This window comes from Acipenser ruthenus, chromosome 6 (assembly GCF_902713425.1).
Source record: "Acipenser ruthenus chromosome 6, fAciRut3.2 maternal haplotype, whole genome shotgun sequence".
In the NCBI taxonomy this organism is placed as follows: Eukaryota; Metazoa; Chordata; class Actinopteri; order Acipenseriformes; family Acipenseridae; genus Acipenser; species Acipenser ruthenus.
The window spans coordinates 36,163,501-36,191,014 of NC_081194.1; the positions used below are offsets into that span (position 1 = coordinate 36,163,501).

At 37.8% G+C, this 27,514-nt stretch overlaps 1 protein-coding gene across 3 annotated transcripts in view; it reads right to left on the reverse strand.

Annotated features, from left to right (window-relative positions):
• LOC117411388 (sorting nexin-9-like) overlaps positions 1-27,514 on the reverse strand; it is a 227,263-nt gene that overhangs the window by 20,674 nt on the left and 179,075 nt on the right. For all 3 annotated transcript variants that reach the window (XM_059025354.1, XM_034921779.2, XM_034921780.2), the window contains 4 exons: positions 12,493-12,596; positions 11,801-11,878; positions 11,040-11,116; positions 8,497-8,586 (listed from right to left, as the gene is read on the reverse strand). In XM_059025354.1, the coding sequence (XP_058881337.1) occupies positions 8,497-8,586; positions 11,040-11,116; positions 11,801-11,878; positions 12,493-12,596 (349 nt within the window). The remainder of the gene's footprint in view (positions 1-8,496; positions 8,587-11,039; positions 11,117-11,800; positions 11,879-12,492; positions 12,597-27,514) is intronic.

Below are 27,514 nucleotides of genomic sequence, written 5' to 3' on the forward strand. Positions count from 1 at the left end.
CGCAAAGGGTTAAAGTTGCCTGCAACTTCTAGTTAATATTATTTTTTTTTCCTTCCACCAAAATTACAAATGCCTATAACTTTTAAACTGCTGCACCAAAACGCACGACATTTGGCACGGATGTAGAGGACTATGGGATGTTGTGCCGTAGTCAATATGGTGGCCTTTGATCACATGGTGTGGCAGCCATCTTGGATTTTATGAATTTTTGACAATATTCAAAAGTCTTCTCATGCACGCAGTGCACTCTAACACAACTCATCACAAGTAGTTATCACAATTAATACTAAATCAGCATTTATAAAATACTAACTGTTATCCTACAAAAAGCACACAATATAAAATTCTGCTTTCCAATTAACACTAGAAGTACTGGAGATATACTCATACCTAGAAGCCCTGCAGCAGTCTTTCTGACGGGTGTATTCAAAACACTGTAAATAGTATAACGGACAAACAGTCGGATGTCACAATATATATATATATATATATATATATATATATATATATATATATATATATATATTGTGAAAGATTGGTAGTGTGGCGTTACTGGACACCGGTATTTTCTTCCCCAAAGACTGGAGCAAACTCATTATGTATTCAGGTAAGCACTTTTATTTACACAAGGTATTAACCAAAAGCGTTTATTTGCCCTGTACGGGCTACTAACTACCTCACTTCTTCTCCCCTCTCTATGCTACTTTGAGATGACCAGACTGTGACAGGCTTTGCCTGTAGAAAGTCCCGAATCTGCACCACAGGAAAGTTGAGGTTGGGCTCCCTCTGGTGGAGTGAGCCAGGAACACAGGTAGGTCAAGGCTGGGCTCCCTCTGGTGGAGTGAGCCAGAAACACAGGTAAGTTGACGTTGGGCTCCCTCTGGTGGAGTGAGCCAGGAACACAGGTAAGCCAAGGCTGGGCTCCCTCTGATGGAGTGAGCCAGGAACACAGGTGAGTATCAGTTGGGCTCCCTCTGGTGGAGTGTTTTAACCAGTCCCGGTCGTAGAAGTAACAGAGTTGGTAGAACAGTATCATTCGCCGTGACTGTGCCATGAAGGTATCCAGACTAGCCCCGCTGGTCACCTACTAGTGATGGCGCAGGCAGCAGTAAACACAGTGGTTTAATGAATCGCCACAGTGAAACAAAACCAAAACATACCAAAACAAAAGGCTGCCTCACCAAGAGGAAAAACGCGCTAAACTAAACCATTCCTTAAAGGCATCCCTGCTCTTTCTTCACAATATATATATATATATATATATATATATATATATATATATATATATATATATATATATATATACACATACACATACATATGAATATTTATTTTACAAATCAAAACAAGAAAATGTTAGTAAATAAACATCTGAACAGACATCAGTTTACAACATACATATTTATAAAACTGAAACGAAAGCAATAAATTTAACTTTTCAACAACAATCGGTTTATTATCAGATGAGCAAAAGCAACTGAACAACGTAGATAAATAAACTTAGAAGAAAACAATTTACAGAAGTGCACAGCACAAGTTATAAAAAAAAGTCGACAAAATGGTATTCCTTTACCTTGAGTCGAAGTCCGCCCACAATCAACACAGATAAGACACTTCTCCACGCCGCCTTTCTGCACAGGGCACAGCTGTTCGAAGTTTTATTTTCATTGCACTTGCCAAACTGGCATTGGCGTCTCTTGCGGCTCTCAGCAGGATTGCCAGCTTCAGTTGTGGGTACATGCTTGCACGTTTCTCTCTGTTCCAAATGCTTCTTGCGAAGTTCCTGTGCTAACTGTAAAATATATTCTCTCCTTGGTAAATTCTGCTCCGTGCATTCTTTGTAAAGTACCCAATACATTGTAAAACACCAGAACAGGCGACCGTCGGGAGCCAGCTTTCACGGACTACTTCCATGCCATCTGATCCAAACATCAATTTCATATTTTGTTGCGTTGTAAAACTCCACGGTATCTGGTATTTATTTTCACTAGTCCCGATGCTAACTGACTGACCAAGGCAGCGCAGCTGGCAATCAGGCACCAGCCTTTCAAAAGGCTGATTGAAAAACAATAGATATCAGTCATTCACTCAAGCAGAGAGTAGAGACTAATCGAATTACAGCTAAACACATTGCGGACTAGTAAATAAAAATAATAAAGTAGAATACCGTTCTGTGTAATCAAAATACAATTGTTTTATGTGTGGCCGTCAATGTGACTGCTCCCGGGGCTTTTAGGTATAATGTAATATATCTCCTTTATTTCTGCACTCCCACGTTTCATGCTTTGTGAGAATATTTAATACATATGGACAGAAAGGTACACGAACGCACAGCCCCATATGTGTTACACGACTGGAGAAAATTACATTTTAAAACCAAAAACCGCCAAAATGACTGCCGTGGGGCTTCTAGTGTTAACAAAATGTTCGTACGATTTCCATTTTCACAAGTCTGAAACCATATCTTGTTCCGCTGTAAAGGTCTGGAAGCCTTAAAGTTGCCTGCAACTTCTAATTATTATTTTATTTTATTCAAATGTAAAACTGGCGTATAACTCCTAAGAGTGTGCAGATAGGGTACACATATAGTAACCCATGTATGCATTCTGCACTATTTGCTAAAGTGTTGGTACTGGTACTGGCATTCTGCACTGTATGCTAAAGTGTTTGGTACTGGTACTGTTACTGGAAGACATAAAGTTGCTGGCAACTCTAGTTTGTAACTTACAAAACTGGCTAATAACTCCTTGTAGAGTGCAGATAAGGCCATGGTTACTATGGGCCTAAGTGCAATGCACACAGGACGGCGAAAGAATAAAACAAGGGCATTCTACAGAAGGAAGATACGTAGTTTGCGTCGCTTGCGTTGTAAAGTAGTTAATTTTTTTTTTCTCTCCGTACTTGTCCGGTATTCATTGGCCCCTAAAAGAGGTGAATTTCGCAGTGACCCCTCAATTTCACGATTTCCGCAAAATCATGATTTAGGTAGACCCCTACTTATAACTACTTAGAAAGTTTATGTAGCACAGAGACAGCCCTAATTCTCAAAGGGGTGGGTGCCTGTTTGCTAATCAAAGGTTTTACTTAAATGAATAAGTGGGACAAACAGCATTGCGTAAGACTAAACAAAATCAAAGATTTTATTTAAACAAAGTCACATGAGGAAACTCAGAGTGATAAGAATAGACTGGAAATTGCTTTCATTTTTCTTTAGACTATATATATATATATATAAAACAAGAGCAGCAGCACACTAGAAATATATAAAAAGAATAAATCAAAACAGTATAAAAATATAAACAAAACGGTGACAATCTTCCCAATACAGAAACGGAAAGGTCAGGATAGTATTGTCAGCAGCATGACCCAATCGCTAAACAAACAGTCTGTGGCTTCAAAGTTTTAAAGTGCAAGAGCTATTTCTTGTAGTACCCCCAAGCAGTTGATTTTGCTGTTTGTACACAGGCTGCCTGCTTTTAAACGGTTATGCCGATTGAAGTGAAACTTTGCATACACAGCCTTGGCAATGTTGTCTATTAAGTTTGTTAAAAGCAAGTCACTACATTAAAAAACATGGCTGCCGTAAGCCAATCAAAAGATCTGGTCAATTTGCATATATAGCAGTTTCTCTATGGTAGAATGCGGTAGAGTGATGAAACTTCCTACAGTAGTAGAAGCCTATGGGGAATTAATGCCAACCAAAGAATGAAGTTCATTGATCACATGGTTTGGCAGCCATATTGGATTTTTCAAGCCAAATTTTCAAAAAGTCATGAAACTTGGTAGGATGGTAGAAACCTATGGTAAGTTGTGTCAGAGTGAAAACGAAGGTCATAGGTCACATGGTTTGTCAGCCATATTGGATTTTTCACAAATTTTGTCCAAGTTTTCATTATTATTATTATTTCGCAAAATTTAGAAAAATGTCTGTAAAACAAGACAAGTTGATTGGTCACATAGTTCGACAGCCATATTGGATTTGTCAAAAATATTCAAAATGTCTTCTTCTCTGAAACCGAAACTTTGCATACATAGCCTTGGCAAGGTTGTCTATCAAGTTTGGTCAAAGCAAGCCGCTACATAAAAAAAAATAAAAAACATGGCTGCCGTGAGCCAATCAAAGAGAGTGGCGGTAGAGGCCTTTGGGAAGTTGTGTCAAAGGTCATAGATCACATGGTTTGGCAGCCATATTGAATTTTTCAAGAATTTTGGCCTTTGACCTCTCCTTAAGGTTTAATGTAAAACTAGCTTATAACTCCTTACAGTGTGTAGATAGGGTCATGGTTACTATGGTGTTTAAAGTTATAAAGTATTGTGAGATAATGAACTAATGCAGTATTTTGAATTGAAACTGCTCCATAAAACTGATCTGTTGCTGACACTTGTGCTGCAATGCTACAGCTTGCCAAAATGTCCAACTGGTACTGAGCTTAGAAGCCATAAAACTGCCTGGCAGTTTTAGTTATTATTATTATTATTATTATTATTATTATTATTATTATTATTATTATTATTATTAGGCTTCCAAGCCTGTTTTTCAAATGGCTCTAAACAACACAGTTTCACCAGACTTGTAGTCGAGTCCTCAAATCTCGAGTCCGAGTCTGTGTCCGAGTCTGGAGTGTCGAGTCTGAGTCCAAGTGCGAGTCATCAGGGTCCGAGTCACTTGTATTTGAGTACAAGTCCAAATATGAGTCATTGACTTCGAGTCTCGAGTCCTTGAAACAAACTCAAATCAATTGTCATTCAACTAGTGGTATATGTTGGGAGAACAGTTTCCCTAATGGACGTTGTCTGATATCCCTTAGGAAAAAATGCACAAATAAAAATAAATTTTAAAAAAAAAATATATATTTGATTTATTTTTTCTAGCTAGATTATTCTATTTGCAAGCCTTTTTCAACTTGTCTGCCACTATCTTCTTTTCTTTTAGAATTGGAATACTGTTTGAATGTACCTGAAGTTGATGGATAAGCTTCAAGTTCAAGTTTGTAGACATTGTTTTTCACTTTGATAGAAGCAAGTGGTTTTGTTACACGTGCAATCAATTGCTATCTGATGGGTGTTTTCCTATTGTCAGAAAGAGGTACATTTACCATTAATTATACATTATTTTTTTGCAAACTTAAACTTTTTTTTTTTTAAACAGACAATTGTGTTGGAGTGAAAATGAAGGTCATGGGTCACATGGTTTGGTGGCCATATTGGATTTTTCAAGTATTTTGGACAATTTAAAATAAATCTTCTCTGAAACCGCTTATGGTAGAGATGTGAAACTTGGGGCACAGACTACTCTTATGCCCTAGATTTTGATTTGTTCAAGAGAAGTCGATTGGTCACATGGTTTGGCAGCCATATTGGATTTGTCAAAAATATTCTAATGTCTTCTTCTCTGAAACCGTTATGCCGATTGAAGTGAAACTTTCATACATATCCTTGGCAAGGTGTGTCAAGTCTGTTCAAGGCACGTCGCTATATAAAAAAAAAACATGGCTACCACGAGCCAATCAAATTTCATCTATGGTCAGTTTGCATATATTGCAGTGTTTATCTATGGTAGAATGTGGTAGAGTCTTGAAACTTCATAAAAGAGTAGTAGTTGATTGGTCACATGGTTTGGCAGCCATATTGGATTTTTCGAGCAAAATTTTCGAATGTCCGTAAATGCAAATTATAACTCCTTACATAGTGCAGATAGAGTTGTGTTTACTATGGAACACATATAGGAACCCACATATGCGCTATCAAAAAATGTCATTGCCCATGACCTCTGATCGCTGCTAAAGGTGAAATCCAAAACTTGCTTATAACTCCTTATAGAATGCAGATAGGGTCATGGTTACTATGGAACACATATATGAACCCATATATAGTACAGACTAGTAGAGGCCAATGGGCTACTGTGCCACATGTGAAATACGGTCATAGGTCACATGGTCTGACGCTTGAACCCAAGTCATTGCTGCTTGCAGCTATATTTAGGGGTCCAAGCAACAAAGTTGCTGGAACCCTATTGCAATTATTAGGATTATTATTTTATTTTTATTTTTCATTATTCCTCCAAAAATTTCAAATGTCTGTAAAATCAACAATGTTGCACGAAAAGTGACGTAACTTGGTAGGGTAGACTGCCATTATGTAGAACTACCTTTTAACTCCTTACAGAGTGCAGATAGGGTCATGGTTACTATGGAACACAGATAGGAACATATATATATATATATATATATATATATATATATATATATATATATATATATATATATGTGCTCTATTCAGAAATGACCTTGCTTGTAACCTTTGACCTTTGTTCAAGGTCAAATGTAAAACTAGCTTATAACTCCTGTGTGGTCCAGTGGTTAAAGAAAAGGGCTTGTAACCATGAGGTCCCCGGTTCAAATCCCACCTTAGCCACTGACTCATTGTGTGACCCTGAGCAAGTCACTTAACCTCCTTGTGCTCCGTCTTTCGGGTGAGACGTAGTTGTAAGTGACAATGCAGCTGATGCATAGTTCACACACCCTAGTCTCTGTAATTCGCCTTGGATAAAGGCGTCTGCTAAATAAACAAATAATACAACAGTCATGGTTACTATGGAACACAGTTAGGAACACATACATGTTCTATCCAAAAATGACCTTTCCTCTGTCCTTTGACTTCTCAAGTTCAAAAGCAAAACTGTCTTAGAACTGCTTAGAGAGTGCAGATAGGGTCATGGTGACTATGGAATACATATATATTATTATTATTATTTATTTCTTAGCAGACGCCCTTATCCAGGGCGACTTACAATTGTACAAGATATCACATTATACATTATTTCACATTATACAGATATCACATTATTTTACATACAATTACCCATTTATACAGTTGGGTTTTTACTGGAGCAATCTAGGTAAAGTACCTTGCTCAAGGGTACAGCAGCAGTGTCCCCCACTGGGGATTGAACCCACAACCCTCCGGTCAAGAGTCCAGAACCCTAACCACTACTCCACACTGCTGCAGGAAACCATATGGGCTCTATCCAAAAATTACCTTAACATTTACCTTTGACCTATGAAGTCTGTTAAAAGTTGCTGCATCAAAAAACATGCAGGCCATGACCAATTTTCAGGATATATTGTACTATTAATCTATGGTAGAATATAGTACAGTCTTCAAAGTTCAAAGACTAGTAGAGGCCAATGGGGTGCTATGCCAAAGGGGAAATACAGTTATAGGTCACATGGTCTGACACTTGGCCCCCGGTCATTGCTGCTTGCAGCTATATTTATTATTATTATTATTATTATTATTATTATTATTATTATTATTATTATTATTATTATTATTGTTATTATTATTTCGATGTTTCCAGTACTTCCAAGAACGCTTGTCCAATCTAGCCATTCGAATGTCCGTAAATGCAAATTATAACTCCTTACATAGTGCAGATAGAGTTGTGTTTACTATGGAACACATATAGGAACCCACATATGCGCTATCAAAAAATGTCATTGTCAGGGCAGCAGTGTGGAGTAGTGGTTAGGGCTCTGGACTCTTGACCGGAGGGTCGTGGGTTCAATCCCCGGTGGGGACACTGCTGCTGTACCCTTGAGCAAGGTACTTCACCTAGATTGCTCCAGTAAAAACCCAACTGTATAAATGGGTAATTGTATGTAAAAATAATGTGATATCTTGTAACAATTGTAAGTCGCCCTGGATAAGGGCGTCTGCTAAGAAATAAATAATAATAATTATATCCACTGAATTTGTATTGGCCAACTCTCTGAACTATGACCATGGCATCAATGACTTTGCATCACTGAAGGCAAGAAAAGTACATTTGTAGGCTCTGGGTTTTGTTTCTATTGGTGCATTCCATTGGATATTTACAAAGATTTTGAACCCCTTTTTTTTTGCTGACTGCAAGTTCTGGTGGGGGGGGGGCTGGATTTATATCTCGCATAGTGCGCCATCAAGGATCGGTACGGCTCTGCCTGACGCAGACGGTACTAGGTTACATTTTGTACATGAAAGGGAACTAAATGGACATATGACCAAAATAGTGTGAGACTTATTTATTTTTAAAAGGAAACCTGGCCATTGATGTACACTCTAGAAAGTTGTTGGCAATCCATTTTATTTACAATTCCTCACTGAACCTGGTTCACAATTTTGTTTCCACAATTCCTAAATGTCCCCTTGAAATTTATTTGCCACAATGTCATTTTGTGGGCCAAAGAGGTATGCCCCTGTCACTACTAGAAACAGGAATGTTTAGCACTTAACTATGATATTACCTAAACTCATCTAAAAGTGTATGCATACAGTAGGTTATTATATATAGTCTAATTATGGCAAGCCAACCAGACTACAGTTCCTCCTTAAATTGAATGGATTGTATTACAATATGGTGTCAAAGTTCCACTGAATCACCAATCACTATCAGTTCTAAAATCCGTAATATGTGTGACAACTTTTGGCTTAAAACAAAATACTTTTAGCCCATACCTTGTGGACTCCGATCGTATCAGGGAAGCAGCCCAAAAGTCCTTTGTATTCATTATTGATTTCCATCAGAAAATGCAGGTCTTTCCTTGGCTTTGGAAAAATTAAAGCAAAGACTTATTTTGTATCCAGTAAACCAAATAACAACTGAATCTATATAACTAACATTTATTATTTTGAAAGCTTAATTATCAAATGCTGGTAGCCTGTTTTAGTACTCATTAGTACTACCAGTATTTTTCTAGCATGTGTCCTTTGATCCCATGGTCAAGCCAATTGTCTCTTACACCTAGGCACTCTACAGAGGATGTCTGCGAGGTACCGGGCCATGGAGCACAGGGCCAGCCCTGTAACTATTACCAATAGTTTAAGGGTTTATACAGATCACCCAAAAGATCAAATACAGACTTGCTCAAATTTGTTGGTACCCCTCCACAAAAAACGAAGAATGCACAATTTTCTCTGAAATAACTTGAAACTGACAAATGTAATTGGCATCCACCATTGTTTATTCCATATTTAATAGAAATCAGACTTTGCTTTTGATTTTTTATTCAACATAATATTGTAAATAAGAAAACAAATGAAAATGGCATGGACAAAAATTATGGGACCGCTAACCTAATATTTTGTTGCACAACCTTTAGAGGCAATCACTGCAATCAAACGTTTTCTGTAGCTCTCAGTGAGACTTCTGCACCTGTTAACAGGTAGTTTGGCCCACTCTTCCTGAGCAAACTGCTCCAGCTGTCTCAGGTTTGATGGGTGCCTTCTCCAGACTGCAAGTTTCAGCTCTTTCCATAGATGTGCCATAGGATTCAGATCAGGACTCATAGAAGGCCACTTCAGAATAGTCCAATGTTTTGTTCTTATCCATTCTTGGGTGCTTTTAGCTGTGTGTTTTGGGTCATTATCCTGTTGGAGGACCCATGACCTGCGACTGAGACAGAGCTTTCTGACACTGGGCAGTACGTTTCGCTCCAGAATGCCTTGATAGTCTTGATATTTCATTGTGCCCTGCACAGATTCAAGGCACCCTGTGCCAGGCGCAGCATAGCAGCCCCAAAACATAACCGAGCCTCCTCCATGTTTCACTGTAGGTATGGTGTTCTTTTCTTTGAAAGCTTCATTTTTTCGTTTGTGAACATACAGCTGATGTGACTTGCCAAAAAGCTCCAGTTTTGACTCATATGTCCAAAGGACATTCTCCCAGAAGGATTGTGGCTTGTCAATATGCATATTAGCAAATTCCAGTCTGGCTTTTTTTATGTTTTTCTTTCAAAAGTGGAGTCCTCCTGGGTCTTCTTCCATGGAGCCCACTTTCGCTCAAAAAGCAACGGATGGTGCGATCAGAAACTGACGTACCTTCACCTTGGAGTTCAGCTTGTATCTCTTTGGCAGTTATCCTTGGTTCTTTTTCTACCATTCGCACTATCCTTCTGTTCACTCTGGGGTCGATTTTCCTCTTGCGGCCGCGCCCAGGGAGGTTGGCTACAGTTCCATGGACCTTAAACTTCTTCATAATATTTGCAACTGTTGTCACAGGAACATCAAGCTGCTTGGAGATGGTCTGTAGCCTTTACCTTTACCATGCTTGTCTATTATTTTCTTTCTGATCTCCTCAGACAACTCTCTCCTTTGCTTTCTCTGGTCCATGTTCAGTGTGGTGCACACAATGATACCAAACAGCACAGTGACTACTTTTTTCCATTTAAATAGGCTGAATGACTGATTACAAGATTAGAGACATGTGTGATACTAATTAAAGAAACTAATTAGTTTGAGATATCACTATAATCCAATTATTTATTATCTTTTCTAAGGGGTACCAACAAATGTGTCCAGGCCATTTTAGAATATCTTTGTAGAATAAGCAATAATTCATCTCTTTTCACAGCTTCTTTGCTTTATTCTATGACATACCAAAGGCATGCAAGTATACATGATAAAATAGCTTTTAATTTCATCACTTTTCAGGAGGAATGAAGCATTATTTCAATGAGCTGTAAGGGTACCAACAAATTTGAGCACGTCTGTATTTACTATACCGAGATAATGGAAAATTACTTTATAAACTCACATTAAATTTAGGAAACCTCCCTAACAACACACAGAAAGAACTTTAGGCTGCTATCTCACCATCATGCAGTGGGTAATGAGATGGTGCTTCTAGTTGTGCATTCCTATCAAAACTGATTTTCTGCACTAGAAAAACAAAAACATACTAGGTAGCTATAACTCAGAATAGTCAGAATTTTTAAATCAATTTCATCCCTGTTTTTATTTTTTTCCGCAATTTGAAATGCCCAATTCAAATGCGCGCAACAGCCAATGCAGCATTCCATATGGGTAACTAGCAAAGACGGGAAACTCGACGTATGCAGACTCTAAACACATTCGCATGACTCACCCTGCTCAATAAAAACAAGTATTTTCTTTGTGGTTGGGACTGGAGCCATACAAAATATTAAAAGGGATAACATAGCAATAGCAATTGGTAACAAAACACTAATGTTTAAAGAATAAAAAAAAACAATGATGTTTACCTGTTCTGCCACCAATGTGGCAATTTCTTCATATGTTTTGCCTGTTTCTGTTAAGGCATCTGTGAGAGTGGCTTCACCTTGATACAAATGGAAAATATAAACCATGAAAAATATTTAATCAAGTCACATAATAATGTGATATACTAAAATGTAAAGATTAAATATGAACAACATGCATTACAAATATTCCAGGACATAAAACATTCTACATTAAAAAGGGAAGTATTTATGTGATGATTCACCCATGTGGATTTCAAGTCATTTACAACCTCCTACTGCTGCACGCTGCTGCAGGAGATTGCCTGACTGCCCTACATACTCATTTAGTCACAAACATTTAGTCCACAAATTGGAAGGATCGTTTGTCCCTACAGGTAAAACCAGCTTTAAGAAATATTAAGAAGTCTGGTTTTCTGATGAACTACAGCACTTAGAAAGCTCAACTAGGGAAGATGTAAACAGACACCAATAAACAAAGGGTGTAAGTCTGGCACCATAGGCATAATTGTTAATATTCATTGTCTCTCTGTTTCTTCCAAATGTGAAATTGAAAAAATCTAACTCAGATCATTTTGGTGTGAGGTGCAGATAGTCAACAGGGTGTGGCACCCTAATTTAACAAAGAGCATTCTGATCGGCAGAATATTTGAAATAGTCTATAACGCCTGACTTATGGGACACCCTTATATTCCCTGTATATGCTATTGTAAATTTGAACATTACTGCAGAAGCTAAAAAGTAGAGCAAGTCATAAAGAATACCTTCATAGCCACTGCTGCTGAAAACTGCTGAGAGATTCTGTAGTGCTTTTCCAATCTTCTGATATTCTTTTGGCAAAGCTTGAAATGAAACAGAGAGAAAAACAGTAAAGCCTACGACACAGATATACAAATCTGAATACCTACAAAAAAGACAAGAAACATGATACCCTTTCAGGCTCCTAGTGTATTTTTCTAATAGTAACCCAAAGCCTGTTTTGCCTTAATTCTTAAAATGTTTATTCTCTCCTCTTTTAGCAAAGGTTAGGACCAACAAAACCACCGCTTAGCAAAAACTGTTTTTTTCCCCCACAAACATTTATATAATTTAATAATTAAGATTTTGTTTATTACTACTACTGGAAGAAATAACTACACTTTGGGGGAAAAAAACGACATTGTTGAAGTTGTTTTTGTTATTATTATTTACTTAACTAGTTTGTAGGCTTAGGGGGAAATTGTAATTTGTGGGTCAAAATTATTGCACACCAATGACCTAACCACAGGTATGAGCCAGTTATATTGGTTTAATTTGGATCACTATCATTAATCTTACAAAACAATTGCAACAAAATGCTTTATGCTATATATTTTACAAAAACTGAGCATTTCATTCTCAGAAATGAAACAATTAGACTGTGACCAAGACCGTCCATACAACAACATTACAAAGCATCAGGTCAGTTTCAGCTTACGTCCAGTACACCTCTTCCAGTGCTCTTGCCCCACATTGAGCAGGTCTTTAACTCCGTCATCCATGGATTTTGTAAATCTACTGAACGATTCACACTTCTGCTCTCTGGAGAAAAACAAAACAAAACAGGTTTCACAGATTATCCCAGGGACTAGTTATAGGTTTCTACAGCTTAGTACGACACGCTTATGTGCTGCCAGACAATATACAAGCACTTAGGTAAGAGAAACAGAGTTTGTATACAAATAACATAGCAACCGAGGGATGCAACTTTCTATACAGGACACAGGATAACATGAGGAATGTAGCTACCTGTCCTCCCCAGTGACTTATATCTAGATGTGTTAGTGTATCATGACACAATTCCTCGTGTTGCTATTGCTGGCAATGCTGTGATCTGCCAGTGGTTTCATCAGTGGGATTTTAATGATATCCCAATGGAGTTTGTCAGCAGTGTTAGTTATCTATTGATGTTTAGGAATGAACACCATGCAAAGCAGGCAGAAATCGGCAAAAATACAGACCTAAATCCCAAAAAAGTGCTCCCGAGCTTAAAGCTGCTTAAACAATTTAAACTATCATTAAAAAATACAGAATATATTTATTAACTTTTCACTGGCTGGAACATTAATATTCATAAAGCAAGGAAGGAGTGTATACTCTTATGAAATATAGCTGTTTAATACAGGTTAAAAGAAGCAGAGAATTGGTCAGTGCTTTTGGAGAAGTGGGGTTGGGCTGGGGGTTCGCCACTAGGCAAACACAGACAATCTTCCTTACATAAAAAGCTATGTGGTAACACAAGTCCCTATTATTACTGATAATTAAAATCTTACAGTACATGTAATTGTAATTGGTGTTACCTCTTTATAGAAAGAACGGACAATCAAGTAAAAGATTAGACCAAGGCACACAGAAAGCTGAAATTTGATAGATGGATGGGTCTTTAAAATAAGGAACAATTTGCTGTTCTAATTAGTACATAAAGAACTGTATGACTACTAAAATGTACCCCCAACAACAAATATGAAAAGGTGTCTCTGTTGTATATATTTATAAAACCACAAACAAAACAACCAACATACTATATATATATAGAAAGGAAGGGGGGAGAAAACAAAAAAACAGAAGGGAGACCACATCAAAACAAGGGCAACAACTCAGGTAAGACCACTATTAAATGTATTTATCTAAATGCTAGAAGTCTCAGAAACAAAATGTTAGAACTTGAAGCTACTGCACTAACAAGTAACTACGATGTGATAGGTGTTACAGAAACTTGGTTGTCAGAGAGTGATGGAGATGAATATAATATTAGTGGGAACACACTGTATAGGAAAGACAGGCAGGACAGAAGAGGCGGAGGGGTAGCGCTATACATAAGAAATAGCCTTGAAGCCCAGGTGTTAAATCAGGACAAAGAAAACAATGCAGAATCAATACGAGTCAGAATAATGGACATAAATTCAAAGGGCATAATAATAGACGCTGAGCAAAATAATCTGTTATACAATGACATTCGAAATGCGTGTAGAAAAGGAGAAGCCATACTAATGGGGGATTTCAACTTCCCCTGTATAAAATGGGAAAACCCGGTGGGGAGCACGACGGACGAAATTGAAATGGTGGAAATGACAAATGACTGCTCCCTAACACAATTTGTCAAGGCACCGACTAGAGGGGAGGCATGCCTTGATTTAGTCTTTTCAAATAATGAAGACAGAATAACTAAAACAGAGGTCAGAGAGCCATTGGCAAACTCAGACCACAACATGGTCTCATTTGAAATATTTTTTAAAACCCCAAAAGTAATGACTAAAGCTAAGGTTTACAATTTTAGAAAAGCAAACTATGAAGGCATGAAACAGAGACTAACAGAAGTAGATTGGAGTAAAACAGAGAGAACATCCACAGAAAAAGGATGGTTGTTTTTTAAAAAATGTAGTACTAGATGCGCAAAACAATTACATCCCAAAAGTAGACAAATCTAAATCTAAACAAAATGGCCAAAATGGTTTAATAGATCAATTAAAAAAATATTCAGCGAAAAAAGGCACTTTACAGAGCGTTTAAAAGGGACCAAAAACAAAGTACACAGAAAGAGCACTTGGAACTGCAAACACAAGTCAAAAAGGAAGTTAGAAAGGCCAAGAGAGAGATAGAAATCAATATTGCTAAGGGGGCTAAAAACAATTCCAAAATGTTTTTCCAATATTATAACAGCAAGAGAACATTTAAAGAGAAGGTTAAATATCTAAGAGACACAAATGGCAAAATCATAGATGAAGAAAAAAAATAGCAAATATATTAAATGATTACTTTTCACAGGTTTTTACAAAAGGAGGACACGGACAACATGCCCCACATGTCAACCTGTTCCTATCCAATTTTAAATAACTTTAGCATAACAGAGGCAGAAGTGTTACAGGGACTAGGAGCTCTTAAAATAAACAAATCCCCTGGGCCGGATGAGATCCTCCCAATAGTACTCAAAGAAATGAAATAAGTTATTTACAAACCTCTAACCAAGATCATGCAACAGTCTCTTGACACAGGGGTTGTACCGACAGACTGGAAAATAGCAAACGTAATACCGATTGGGGCAGCAGTGTGAAGTAATGGTTAGGGCTCTGGACTCTTGACCGGAGGGTCGTGGGTTCAATCCCCGGTGGGGACACTGCTGCTATACCCATGAGCAAGGTACTTTACCTAGATTGCTCCAGTAAAAACCCAACTGTATAAATGGGTAATTGTATGTAAAAATAATGTGATATCTTGTAACCATTGTAAGTCGCCCTGGATAATGGCGTCTGCTAAGAAATTAATAATAACCGACCCACAAAAAGGGAGACAAAACTGAACCAGGTAACTACAGACCAATAAGCCTGACTTCTATTATATGTAATCTTATGGAAACTATAATAAGATCCAAAATGCAAAATTACCTATATGGTAACAATATCCTGGGAGACAGTCAACATGGTTTTAGGAAAGGGAGATAGTGTCTAACTAACCTACTTTACTTTTTTGAGGATGCAACATTGAAAATGGATAATTGCAAAGCATACAACATGGTTTATTTATATTTCCAGAAAGCTTTTGACAAAGTCCTGCATAAAAGATTAATTCTCAAACTGAACGCAGTAGGGAATCAAGGAAATGCATGCACATGGATTAGGGAGTGGTTAACATGTAGAAAACAGAAAGTACTGATTAGAGGAGAAACCTCAAAATGGAGCGAGGTAACCAGTGGTGTACCACAGGGATCAGTATTAGGTCCTCTGCTATTCCTGATCAGCATTAATGACTTAGATTCTGGTATAATAAGCAAACCTGTTAAATTTGCAGACGACACAAAAAGAGGAGGAGCGGCAAACACTGTTGCAGCAGCAAAGGTCATTCAGAATTATCTAGATAGCATTCAGAACTGGGCAGACACATGGCAAATGACATTTAATAGAGAAATGTACTTCACACAGGCAATAAAAATGTGCATTATAAATATCATATGGGAGATACTGAAATTGAAGAAGGGAACTATGAAAAAGACCTAGGAGTTTATGTTGACTCAGAAATGTCTTCATCTAGACGATGTGGGGAAGCTATAAAAAAGGCCAACAAGATGCTTGGATATATTGTGAAAAGTGTTGAATTTAAATCAAGGGAAGTAATGTTAAAACTCTACAATGCATTAGTAAGACCTCACCTAGAATATTGTGTTCAGTTCTGGTCACCTCGTTACAAAAAGGATATTGCTGCTCTAGAAAGAGTGCAAAGAAGAGCAACTAGAATTATCCCGGGTTTAAAAGGCATATCGTATGCAGACAGGCTAAAAGAACTGAATCTATTCAGTCTTGAACAAAGAAGACTACACGGCGATCTGATTCAAACATTCAAAATCCTAAAAGGTATAGACAATGTCGACCCAGGGGATGTCTTTGACCTGAAAAAAGAAATAAGGACCAGGGGTCACAAATGGAGATTAGATAAAGGGTCATTCAGAACAGAAATTAGGAGGCACTTTTTTACACAGAGAATTGTGAGGAACCAACTCCCCAGTAATGTTGTTGAAGCTGACACCCTGGGATCCTTCAAGAAGCTGCTTGATGAGATTCTGGGATCAATAAGCTACTAACAACCAAACGAGCAAGATGGGCTGAATGACCTCCTCTCGTTTGTAAACTTTCTTATATATATATATATATATATATATATATATATATATATATATATATATATATATATATATATATATATATATACTACCGGTCAAAAGTTTTAGAACACCTCCATTATTCCAGTTTTTATTGAAATTTACGCAGTTTAATGTCTCAATGTACTCTGAAATTAAAGCATAGAACAAATAAACAATTGGAGATAAAAAAGAAATCATGCTATCGTTTTGTTTAACAAAATTTAATCTAAATTTTTGACTCATCAAAGTAGCCACCTTTTGCAGATATAACAGCCGAACACACTCGTGGCATTCTTTCTACAATGGAAATCAAATATTGTTCGGAAAGTTCTTCCCAACACTGTTGCAGAAGTTCCCACAAATGTGTTGCACTTGTAGGTTGCTTTGCTTTCACCCTTCTGTCCAGTTCATCCCAAACCAGCTCGATGGGGTTTAAGTCTGGAGACTGTGCTGGCCATTCCATGATTTGAAGCCTACCGTCTTGTTCTTTTCTTCTAAGGTAGTTCTGACATAGCCTGGAGGTATGTTTTGGGTCATTATCTTGCTGTAGGATGAACCCCTGACCAACTAGGCATATACCAGAGGGTATTGCATGGCACTGCAAAATGCTCTGGTAGCAGTTTTGGTTCAGGGTGCCACTCACTCTGTGCAAGTCGCCGACTCTGGATCCAGCAAAAGAGCCCCAGACCATCACGCTTCCTCCACCATGTTTGACAGTTGGTGTCACACACCGAGGAACCATCCTTTCGCCTACTCGACTGCCTACAAAAACCCTGCGTGATGAACCGAAGATTTCAAATTTTGATTCATCGGTCCATAAGACCTTCTTCCAGTCTTCAGTAGTCCACTGGCGGTGCTTCATGGCCCAGGCAAGCCTCTTTTTCTTATTTTGCCATCTTAGCAATGGCTTTCTTACTGCCACTCGACCTGTCAAACCTGCAGTTCGAAGTCTTCTCTTCACGGTTGAAACTGAGACTTGCATACTTCGACCAGTGTTAAGCTGTGCTTGAAGCTGTTGTCCTGTGAGCCGCCTATCACGCAAGCTGTTGACTCTCAGAAACTTGTCTTCTGATTCTGTTGTGGCTTTGGGTCTGCCAGACCTCATCCTGTCAGAGTTTCCTCCAGTTTCCAAGTGCCTTTTGATGGCGTAGGAAACTGTACTCACTGACACCTTGGCTTTTTTTTACAATTTCTCTAAAGGAAAGACCTACACTTTTAAGGGTTATAATGGTCTGTCTGTCTTCCTTTGTTAACTGCCTTTTTCTCGCCATTATGAGAGCAATATACTACTTCCTGCAGTACAATACTGTCCAAATAATGCTTAAGAGGGTGTAGTAACACAGTCTGTTCCAACACTGCTTTTATACAGGCAGATGGTTTGTAAGTAATCAACAAAAGTTGGGACACCTGTAGGAATTGTTAGCATCAACTTTCAAGGCTTAATTTACTTCCATTGCTGCAGAACAGCTGTAAGTTGTTAACCCATTACTTGTTCCCTGAAAAAGGCCTTTTTGTATAACTCTGAAATGTACATTATTTTTCAGTTTTTGTAACCTAAACTTTTTTTTTTAACCTCTGGCAGTTTACCGCTTACCTTTGTACCATTTCAGGTTATTCACTGGACTTGAACTGCTTAAATTTCAATAAAAACTGGAAAAATGGGGGTGTTCTAAAACTTTTGACCAGTAGTATATATTATATATATATATATATATATATATATATATATATATATATATATATTGTGAGATAGCAGGTTGTGTGAGACAGCAGGGAGGGGGTTAAAACCTCCCTGCGAGAGAAACATGTGTGGAATGCACTTTTTTGTTTGATTGTATTGCTTTATTGTTTCATTTAAATTTGCTAATTGATTTGTTTAATTGTTTTGTTTAGTTTTATTTGTTTTATTGCTTAATGATTCCCTGCACCTGGAGATCATTATTAAAGTAGAACCAGGTGCAGGGTATAAGAGAGGAGCAGTCAGAATGCTCATGGCTGCTGAGTAGAAGGAGGCAGAAGAGGTGCTCTGTCTCCGGGTAGCCAGAGTTTAAAAAAACAAGTAAGTGCTGTATCAAACCTGTGTTTTTGTAAGGACGGGAAAACAGCTTAGCTGTCCCGTGTTAGACAGTGTGTTCCTGAAAGTTGAGTTAGTGCTCCAAGAGGAGTTAGGTGTTTATTTTGATTTTGTATTTGTTGATTTTGTGTTTATTAAAAATTAGCGCAAACACGCTTTAAAAATCCACTTCTGTTGTGCTGGGTCGTGTTTTTAAAGGGGCAACGAACCCGAGTGAGTGCCGCTCGTTTACAATATATATATATATATATATATATATATATATACACACACATACAGGATATATGTATATATACAGTGCCTATAGTAAGTATTCATCCCCCTTGGACGTTTTCACAGTTTGTTGTGTTACAACCTAAAATCTTGATGCAATGAAATGGGATTTTTTTTCCTTGGATTTACACAACCTACTCAACACATTCAACGTGTGAAAAAAATGTGTGTGGGGGGGGGGGGGGTGAAAAAACAAATCAATTAAAAATAAAAACCTGAAAAGTCTTCATTAGATAAGTATTCACCCCCTTTGCTATGACACTCTTAAATAAGCTCAGGTGCAACCAATTGCCTTCAGAATTCACACAATAATTCACACAATAAGAGTCCATCTGTGTGCAATAAAAGTGGTTCTCATGATTTCAGATTAAATACACCTGTCTCTGTAAGGTCCCACAGTTGGATAGTGCATTCAAAGCAAAGATACTACCATGAAGACCAAGGAGCTTTCAAAACAACTCTGGGATAAAGTTGTGGAAAGGCACAGATCAGGGGAGGGGTATAAAAAGATTTCAAAGGCATTGAATATCCCTTGGAGCACAGTCAAGTCGATCATTAAGAAGCGGAAGGTATACGGCACCACCCAGAATCTGCTTAGAGCAGGCTGTCCTCCCAAACTGAGCAGCCGGGCAAGAAGGGCATTGGTCAGGGAAGCCAGCAAGAACCCAATGACAACTCTGAAAGACCTACAGCGTTCCATGGCTGAGATGGAAGAAACTGTCCATGTGTCAACAATAGCTCAGGTACTCCACAAATCTGGCCTGTATGGAAGAGTGGCAACAAGGAAGCCATTTCTGAAAAAACCCATGTAAAATCCTGCTTGGAATTTGCAAAAACAATGTGGGAGACTCTGAAAAGATGTGGCAAAAGATTCTGTGGTCCAATGAAACAAAAATTGAACTATTTGGCCTAAATGCAAAGCGTTATGTCTGGCGCAAAACCGACACAGCACATCACCCAGGTAACACCATCCCTACTGTGAAGCATGGTGGTGGCAGCATCATGCTATGGGGATGCTTTTCATTGGCAGGGACTGGGAAGCTTGTCAGGGTAGAGGGCAAAATGGATGGAGCTAAATACAGGCAAATCCTTGAGGAAAACCTGCTTCAGTCTGCAAAAGACCTAAGACTGGGACGGAGATTCACCTTTCAGCAGGACAATGACTCCAAGCACAGAGCCAAAGCGACACTGGAGTGGCTTAAAAACAAGAAAGCGAATGTCCTAGAGTGGCCCAGTCAAAGCCCGAACTTGAATCCGATTGAGAATCTGTGGCAAGACTTGAAGATTGCTGTCCACCAACGATCCCCATCCAACATGACAGCTCGAACAATTTTGCCAAGAGAATGGGCAAATATTGCACGATCCAGATGTGCAAACCTGGTTGAGACTTACCCCAAAAGATTCACAGCTGTAATTGCTGCCAAAGGTGGTTCTACCAAGTATTGACTCAGGGGGATGAATACTTATCTAACCAAGACATTTTTATTTTTATTTAACTGTTGTTTCACAATAAAAATTATCTTGCCTCTTCAAAGTATTGAGTAGGTTATGTAAATCAAAGGAAAACAAATCCCATTTAAATGTATCAAGATTTCAGGTTGTAACACAACAAACTGTAAAAATGTCCAAGGGGGGTGAATACTTACTATAGGCACTGTATATATTAGCTCAAAGAGCCAGCTGCCCAATGTTTCTATATGTTGTACATATCTTTCTCAAGGTGTGTTTGAATCAAAACATTGGAAGTATTTATAAATACGGCATGACAACTACTTGTTATTGTTTATATTCAAATCCATGACTTATTCTTACATGATGTAATGGTGTTTTATCTATTGTGACATCATTTTTACTTCTATCTTTAAATCTGTACTAATTTTAATTAACATTATTTTCTATAAACTTATATTTATATTATCATGCAATACTGGCTCTGAGGATCAGCCTTGATTTGTCCTCCCTAGTACATCAGCATGTACAACTTTTGAATGAATTTTGTTTATTTATTTATTTAAATGTGATATATTTATTGGAGTTAATTAATTCATTCTTTTCTGTTGAGTCCCGCTGGCATAATCGTGTTCAGTCTATTTATCCATTTGCTTTCTTTTATCCTTCTACATGTCGCATTGTCTAATTTTAGCTGTTCTAATACTACAAACTTTACATCATTTATCTCATGTCCTTGACTGGTGAAGTGCTGTACTATTGGTTCATTCATTTTTTTATTTTATTTCTAATTTATGAAAGTTGGTTCTGAATTCTTTTATATAAAGTTCTTCCAGTCTCTCCAACATATTTTATTTCATCACATTCTTCACAGGCTATTCCATAAACAACACTGCTATTTTTACAGTAGGTATTAGTATTTAGTGGATATGTGGTGTTCTTATGTTTACTTATATTTTTACTTTTGTCCATGTATTTACACACTTTACATGTACTAGTGCAAGTATTTGTAGAACCTATTTTGTCAATTAGTCTTTTTAGTCTCGCTTGTTTGTTGTCTCATTCTGCTGAATGGTTCATCTATTCATGAACTCTGCATATTTATATTTTTTATATTTTGCAGGTGTTGTGTATGGAATTGGTGACTGCACCTTTAATTGTGTAGAGTTGTACAGTAATATGGAGAAGCATGCTGCAGCTGCCATACTCAGTGTTAGTGACAACCTGATCTGAGAGCATGTAACCAACTCCCCAGTAATGTTGTTGAAGCTGACACCCTGGGATCCTTCAAGAAGCTGCTTGATGAGATTCTGGGATCAATAAACTACTAACAACCAAACGAGCAAGATGGGCTGAATGGCCTCCTCTCGTTTGTAAACTTTCTTATGTTCTTCTTATGTTCTTATGTAACACAGACAGCTGTTATGATTTTCACACCGTTTATTCTTCAGTAAAAACAAGTTTAAATTGCAGTGAGTTCGTTGTTCTATATTTATGATACTAAATACACCACAGCAAGCACATTGTCATAGATTTTTATTAGCACAATCTATGAGCTAAATTTAGTAATTGGCTTTTTATTTGTTTTGTTTACCCAATCAAGTAAGCTGCAGTACATAGTACACTTCCTAATTACAGTCCCAAGTATTTCTGTGTGTTCTGCTGTTACGTTTTTTAAATGGACAGTTTGAGAAATAAACTGGTTTTCCCTGCAACAGCTGACCCTCCTTTAGTACAAAACTCACGCTACATACTGTTTTACATAATGGTAACGGTGCTCAAATTACTGTGCCTGCTTCTTTGGCTGAAGAGATATTATCAGCTCATCTGGAATCTTGTGCAATTAAATCATACTGAAGGGTCATTCCACACCAACTCAACCAGAAAAGGGGCATTTCATTGCCCGTCCGTCTCAGATTTTCCTAGAAAAATTCACCTGGGGTTTTTCTGACATGCTGAGTTCAGAAATGATAGCCATTATTTTTTTAAAACTTTCCCCTTTGACCTGTGACCTTGCAAAGGTCAACCTAAAGTGAGAAAGGGACCTTGACCAGAAAAATCACCCTGGGTTCAATTTAGATGCTACCATCATGTGTAGCACCTTGTTCTACTCGTACTGAATAGGGCTTTTCAGATAAATACTAGGAGCACTTCTAGCAAATTGAAAGACGAGGGTTAACTGATGAGTTTTATTCAAACTTCAGCCTAACCCTTTGCCCTGTTCTTCTGGCTTTTGTGGTTATATGGGTGAGTGTTTTAGTTTTTTGTAAGCCTAATGTAATTTAAATAATCGTTTTAGGCCTATTTGAAATGTTTCACCATTATTTATAGCTGCTCCGGCACACAATCCCTCAGCCTAAGTGTACATGTAGGTTTAAAATACTTTTTATGATTTATTTGCTTACTCTGTACATTACAATATGATGCTTTGTTACGCTTGTGAAAAGCTTGAAATGTTAGCTAAGATGAGCTGTTCTGGGAGCTGTATTTCAAACTGGAGAGCGTTCCTAAGTGATTGTATTGTTACAGGTCCAGTCAGAAATACACAAAAAAAGATTACCAAATTGTACAACTGCGCATGCGTAGCATGCGTTTTTAAAAGTACATTTTTATATTAAAATACACATTTTTAAACCTCTCCACCCACAAAAGGCACTAAAGACTACTTAAATGCAGTAACTTGCCAAATGGGAGTAGTAACTGTCCAGTAGTTTTTTACCTACAGGTGAATAATAAAAAATGCTCTCCCGGCACCAAACTTTCACAAAAAACCACCCATTTTTTTAAAAGTGCTATAGGTCAAAAACTACGGAACAGAATAACACAAAACTTGTAGAAAAAATTCAGCCTACCAATCAGACCTGAAATCCAAAACGACAGGCAGATTGATTGAACTTAACCCCACTTTTACAACCTTAACTATGGCTTTTGTGAATAAGGAAAAAGTTACAAGAAATAGATGTCTACAATGATTTATTTCAGCAATTTTTTTGCAAAGCTCCAAAAATGCTAATTCAAAAGTATTTATATCCTTTGATGCTATGATACAATTGTCTACAAGGTGCTAGAAATGTCAATATGATAATGCAGAACCTAATTCTAGAAAAGTCTAGAAAATGCTGGATTGTAGGTAAACATTCTTAGAGAGTATAAAAAGGGTTAGGCATAGGATGATTGCTGTCATTACCAATAAGTCAACATGGGAAAAAGTAAAGAGCTATCTGAAGACCTTAGGCAGAAAATTATTTATTATCATAAAGCTGGAGAAGGATACAAGAAGATTTCCAAGCATTTGAGTATCCCAATTTCAATTATTGTTTATTATTATTATTATTATTATTATCTATTTCTTAGCAGACGCCCTTATCCAGGGCGACTTACAGTTGTTACAAGATATCACATTATTTTTACATACAGTTACCCATTTAAACAGTTGGGTTTTTACTGGAGCAATCTAGGTAAAGTACCTTGCTCAAGGGTACAGCAGCAGTGTCCCCTACCAGGGATTGAACCCACAACCCTCCGGTCAAGAGTCCAGAGCCCTAACCACTACTCCACACTGCTGCCCATGTTTATATTATCAAGAAGTACAAGACTCATGGTACAATGATTCTTGGTTGTAAATCTCCCTCCCGACCTGTGAGGGCGCTAAGCAGTGAGAACAGAGTTCTTTGGACGGGCTGGTCTGACAGTTCTTTCCCAGCGTCGGGAAGTCGGCCAGTCTGGATGAAGGCAAGACTCTGTTGCAAGAACACATTGACCCGGAAGAGAAACAATGTGGCAGCCACAGATTGGAGAGCCGGTTGCACTCGTTTACCAAGGGTCATGTGTGATGGCATAAAAGGGGGCGGAGAATCGCAATCTGTTCCTTCTTGTGTGTTTTGTTTTTTAACCTAGAAGGACTGTGAGAGAACGTAGCAGTTTCATGAGTGTTTTGTTTGTTTTGTTCTGTCTGTTAGTAATTGTCTTGTTTGTGAATCACTAGACAGCTAATACGTTTCCAGAACGGTTGCCTTGGGCCAGCACAAAGCCGGAACAACACTACACCACTGTCATGAAATAAACTTGTATCACCCACCACGAGCACTACTGCACGCAGCCAGGACTGGTGACAGTGCTTGTATTATTGTGCGGTGGATATTATTGTTTATTATTTGGGACTGCAATCCTAGTTGTTATTTACCCCGTGCAGTGTGTGTGTATTGCCGGGGGATTATTGTTTCGTCGCCAGACCTGGAAAACAAAATAAAACTCCTTTCCAAACCGGATTATAATCTCTGCCTGTTTCATTCATGCACTGCATCACTCCTGCACCTGTACCCAATCAACCACTTTGCCACACACTGTCACAACGCTTCCTTGGTCTGGAAGAAAGAAGGTTCTTTCACCAAGAACAAGTAGACGAATTGTGAGAAAGGTTAATAACAATCCGAGATTGACTGCCAAAGATATGCAAAGTGAATTGGCTGCAAGTGGGACTGGGGTTTCCATTTCAACCATAGGTCGAGTATTGCATGGTGAAGGTCTCAATGGTCGCAGGCCAAGGAAAAAGCCACTCTTAGGAAAACGTCACAAGGACAATCGCTTAAGGTTTGCAGAACAGCATCTGAATGATGTATATGAGTTCTGGTCAAACATTTTGTGGAGTGATGAAACAAAAATCGAGCTATTTGGTCACGCTGATACGCTTGGAGAAAGTCTGGTGAGGCGTACAAAGAAAAGAACACCATACCTACTGTCAAGCATGGAGGTGGTAATATCCTTCTATGGGGCTGTTCCTTCCTCTAATGGCACAGGAAATTTAGTTCCAATACATGGTAAAATGGATTCCATAGCATACCAAAAGATATTGGCCAATCATCTGAAACCCTCTGTTACAAAACTTGATTTAAAGAGAAACTGGACATTCCAACACAACAACGATCCTAAGCACACATCAAAATCTACTTCAGAATGGTTAAAAAAGAATAAAATGGTTCTGGAATGGCATAGCCAGTCCTGATCTAAATTCGATTTAGAATCTTTGGTATGAGTTTAAGAAGGCTGTGCACAAGAGAAGTCCTTGGAATTTGAATGAACTGGAACAATTTTGTTTTGAAGAATGGTCAAAAATCACTAAAGAATCATGCCAAAAGCTCATTGACAAATATTCTAATCGTTTAAAATAGGTTATTATTGCTAAAGGTGCATCAGCTAGCTATTAATTTAATTTTCCTTGTCAGGGTATGAATACTTTCGAATTAGCATTTTTGGAGTTTTGCAAAAAAAAATTGCTGAAATAAATAATTGTAGACATCTATTTCTTGTAACTTAATATATACACATAAGAACATAAGAAAGTTTATAAACGAGAGGAGGCCATTCAGCTCATCTTGCTCGTTTGGTTGTTAGTAGCTTATTGATCCCAGAATCTCATCAATCAGCTTCTTGAAGGATCCCAGGGTGTCAGCTTCAACAATATTACTAGGGAGTTGGTTCCAGACCTTCACAATTCTCTGTGTAAAAAAGTGCCTCCTATTTTCTGTTCTGAATGCCCCTTTATCTAATCTCCATTTGTGACCCCTGGTCCTTGTTTCTTTTTTTAGGTCAAAAAAGTCCTCTGGGTCAACATTGTCTATACCTTTTAGGATTTTGAATGTTTGAATCAGATCGCCGCATATTCATCTTTGTTCAAAACTGAATAGATTTGATTCTTTTAGCATGTCTGCATACGACATGCCTTTTAAACCCAGGATAATTCTGGCTGCTCTTCTTTGCACTCTTTCTAGAGCAGCAGTATCCTTTTTGTAACGAGGTGACCAGAACTGAACACAATATTCTAGGTGAGGTCTTACTAACGCATTGTAAAGTTTTAACATTACTTCCCTTGATTTAAATTCAACACTTCTCACAATATATCCGAGCATCTTGTTGGCCTTTTTTACAGCTTCCCCATATTGTCTAGATGAAGACATTTCTGAGTCAACATAAACGCCTAGGTCTTTTTCATAGTTCCCTTCTTCAATTTCAGTATCTCCCATATGATATTTATAATGCACATTTTTATTGCCTGCATGCAATACTATACACTTCCCTCTATTAACTCATTACACACACACAGGGGTAAAATTCATCCAATACGGATGCATTCCATCCACTCACGCAGTCCACTAGGAAACATAATACTAGTGCAACGTTTCTCAAATGCGCTTTCATTCAGCACAGTTTGTACTGCTTGCATTATGTTTCCTCATACTGCTTCTGTTTCTGTTAATTGCTATTGGCCACCGTGAACGTCAGTATAATCACACATGTTGATTGGCCGAGCTTTCATTCTGATCAGATTTCATTTTGGCATGAGTCACAAATCTCAGCCCATTTCGCTTTGTGTCAGTGCTCATTCGTTGATCAACGACAGAAGACAGTACAACGTGAAAACAGCGGTATGGAGTAATTATCATTATTATGAAGTAATAATTATTTTCTTTAGTGTGTCAGAGAAACTATCTGAAATATTCTAAACAAACGTTGCTGCACATGAATTTGAAGGCAAAAATTCACGTCGGTGTTCGTCATAAATTACATGGTTGATAAATATTAGAAATAATTATCATAGCGTGTTTTGTCTTGCACCAATTTACCACATTTTGCCAGAATTTGCAGAACATTTTCTAAAATGGCAAGTGATGTGTGGGACAGTAGGGGTTAACAATAACATAAAAAAGCACGATGAAAGTGCAGCTTCAGATTTGGTAAGCGAGTCAGAATCGGGAGATGGAGGTGTGCTTCATGCTTTTCAAACACTGGCCCAACTTGCAATGTACATGTTAAGCATAGCGATCATCGTTTTGTTTTGTTGTGATCCTAGTATTTTCTGTTATGAGGACTGTAATAAACAAAAAACATTTTGAAGAGTTAAGTTAAATGTGAGTTTTCACTTGCGTGCATATCTAAAAAAAAAAAAAAAGGCAGAAGTAAACCACAGTAATCATATTACTTTATGAAAATGTGCCTTTTGCCACTTTGTTTCTTGTGCAGAAACCACAATACTAG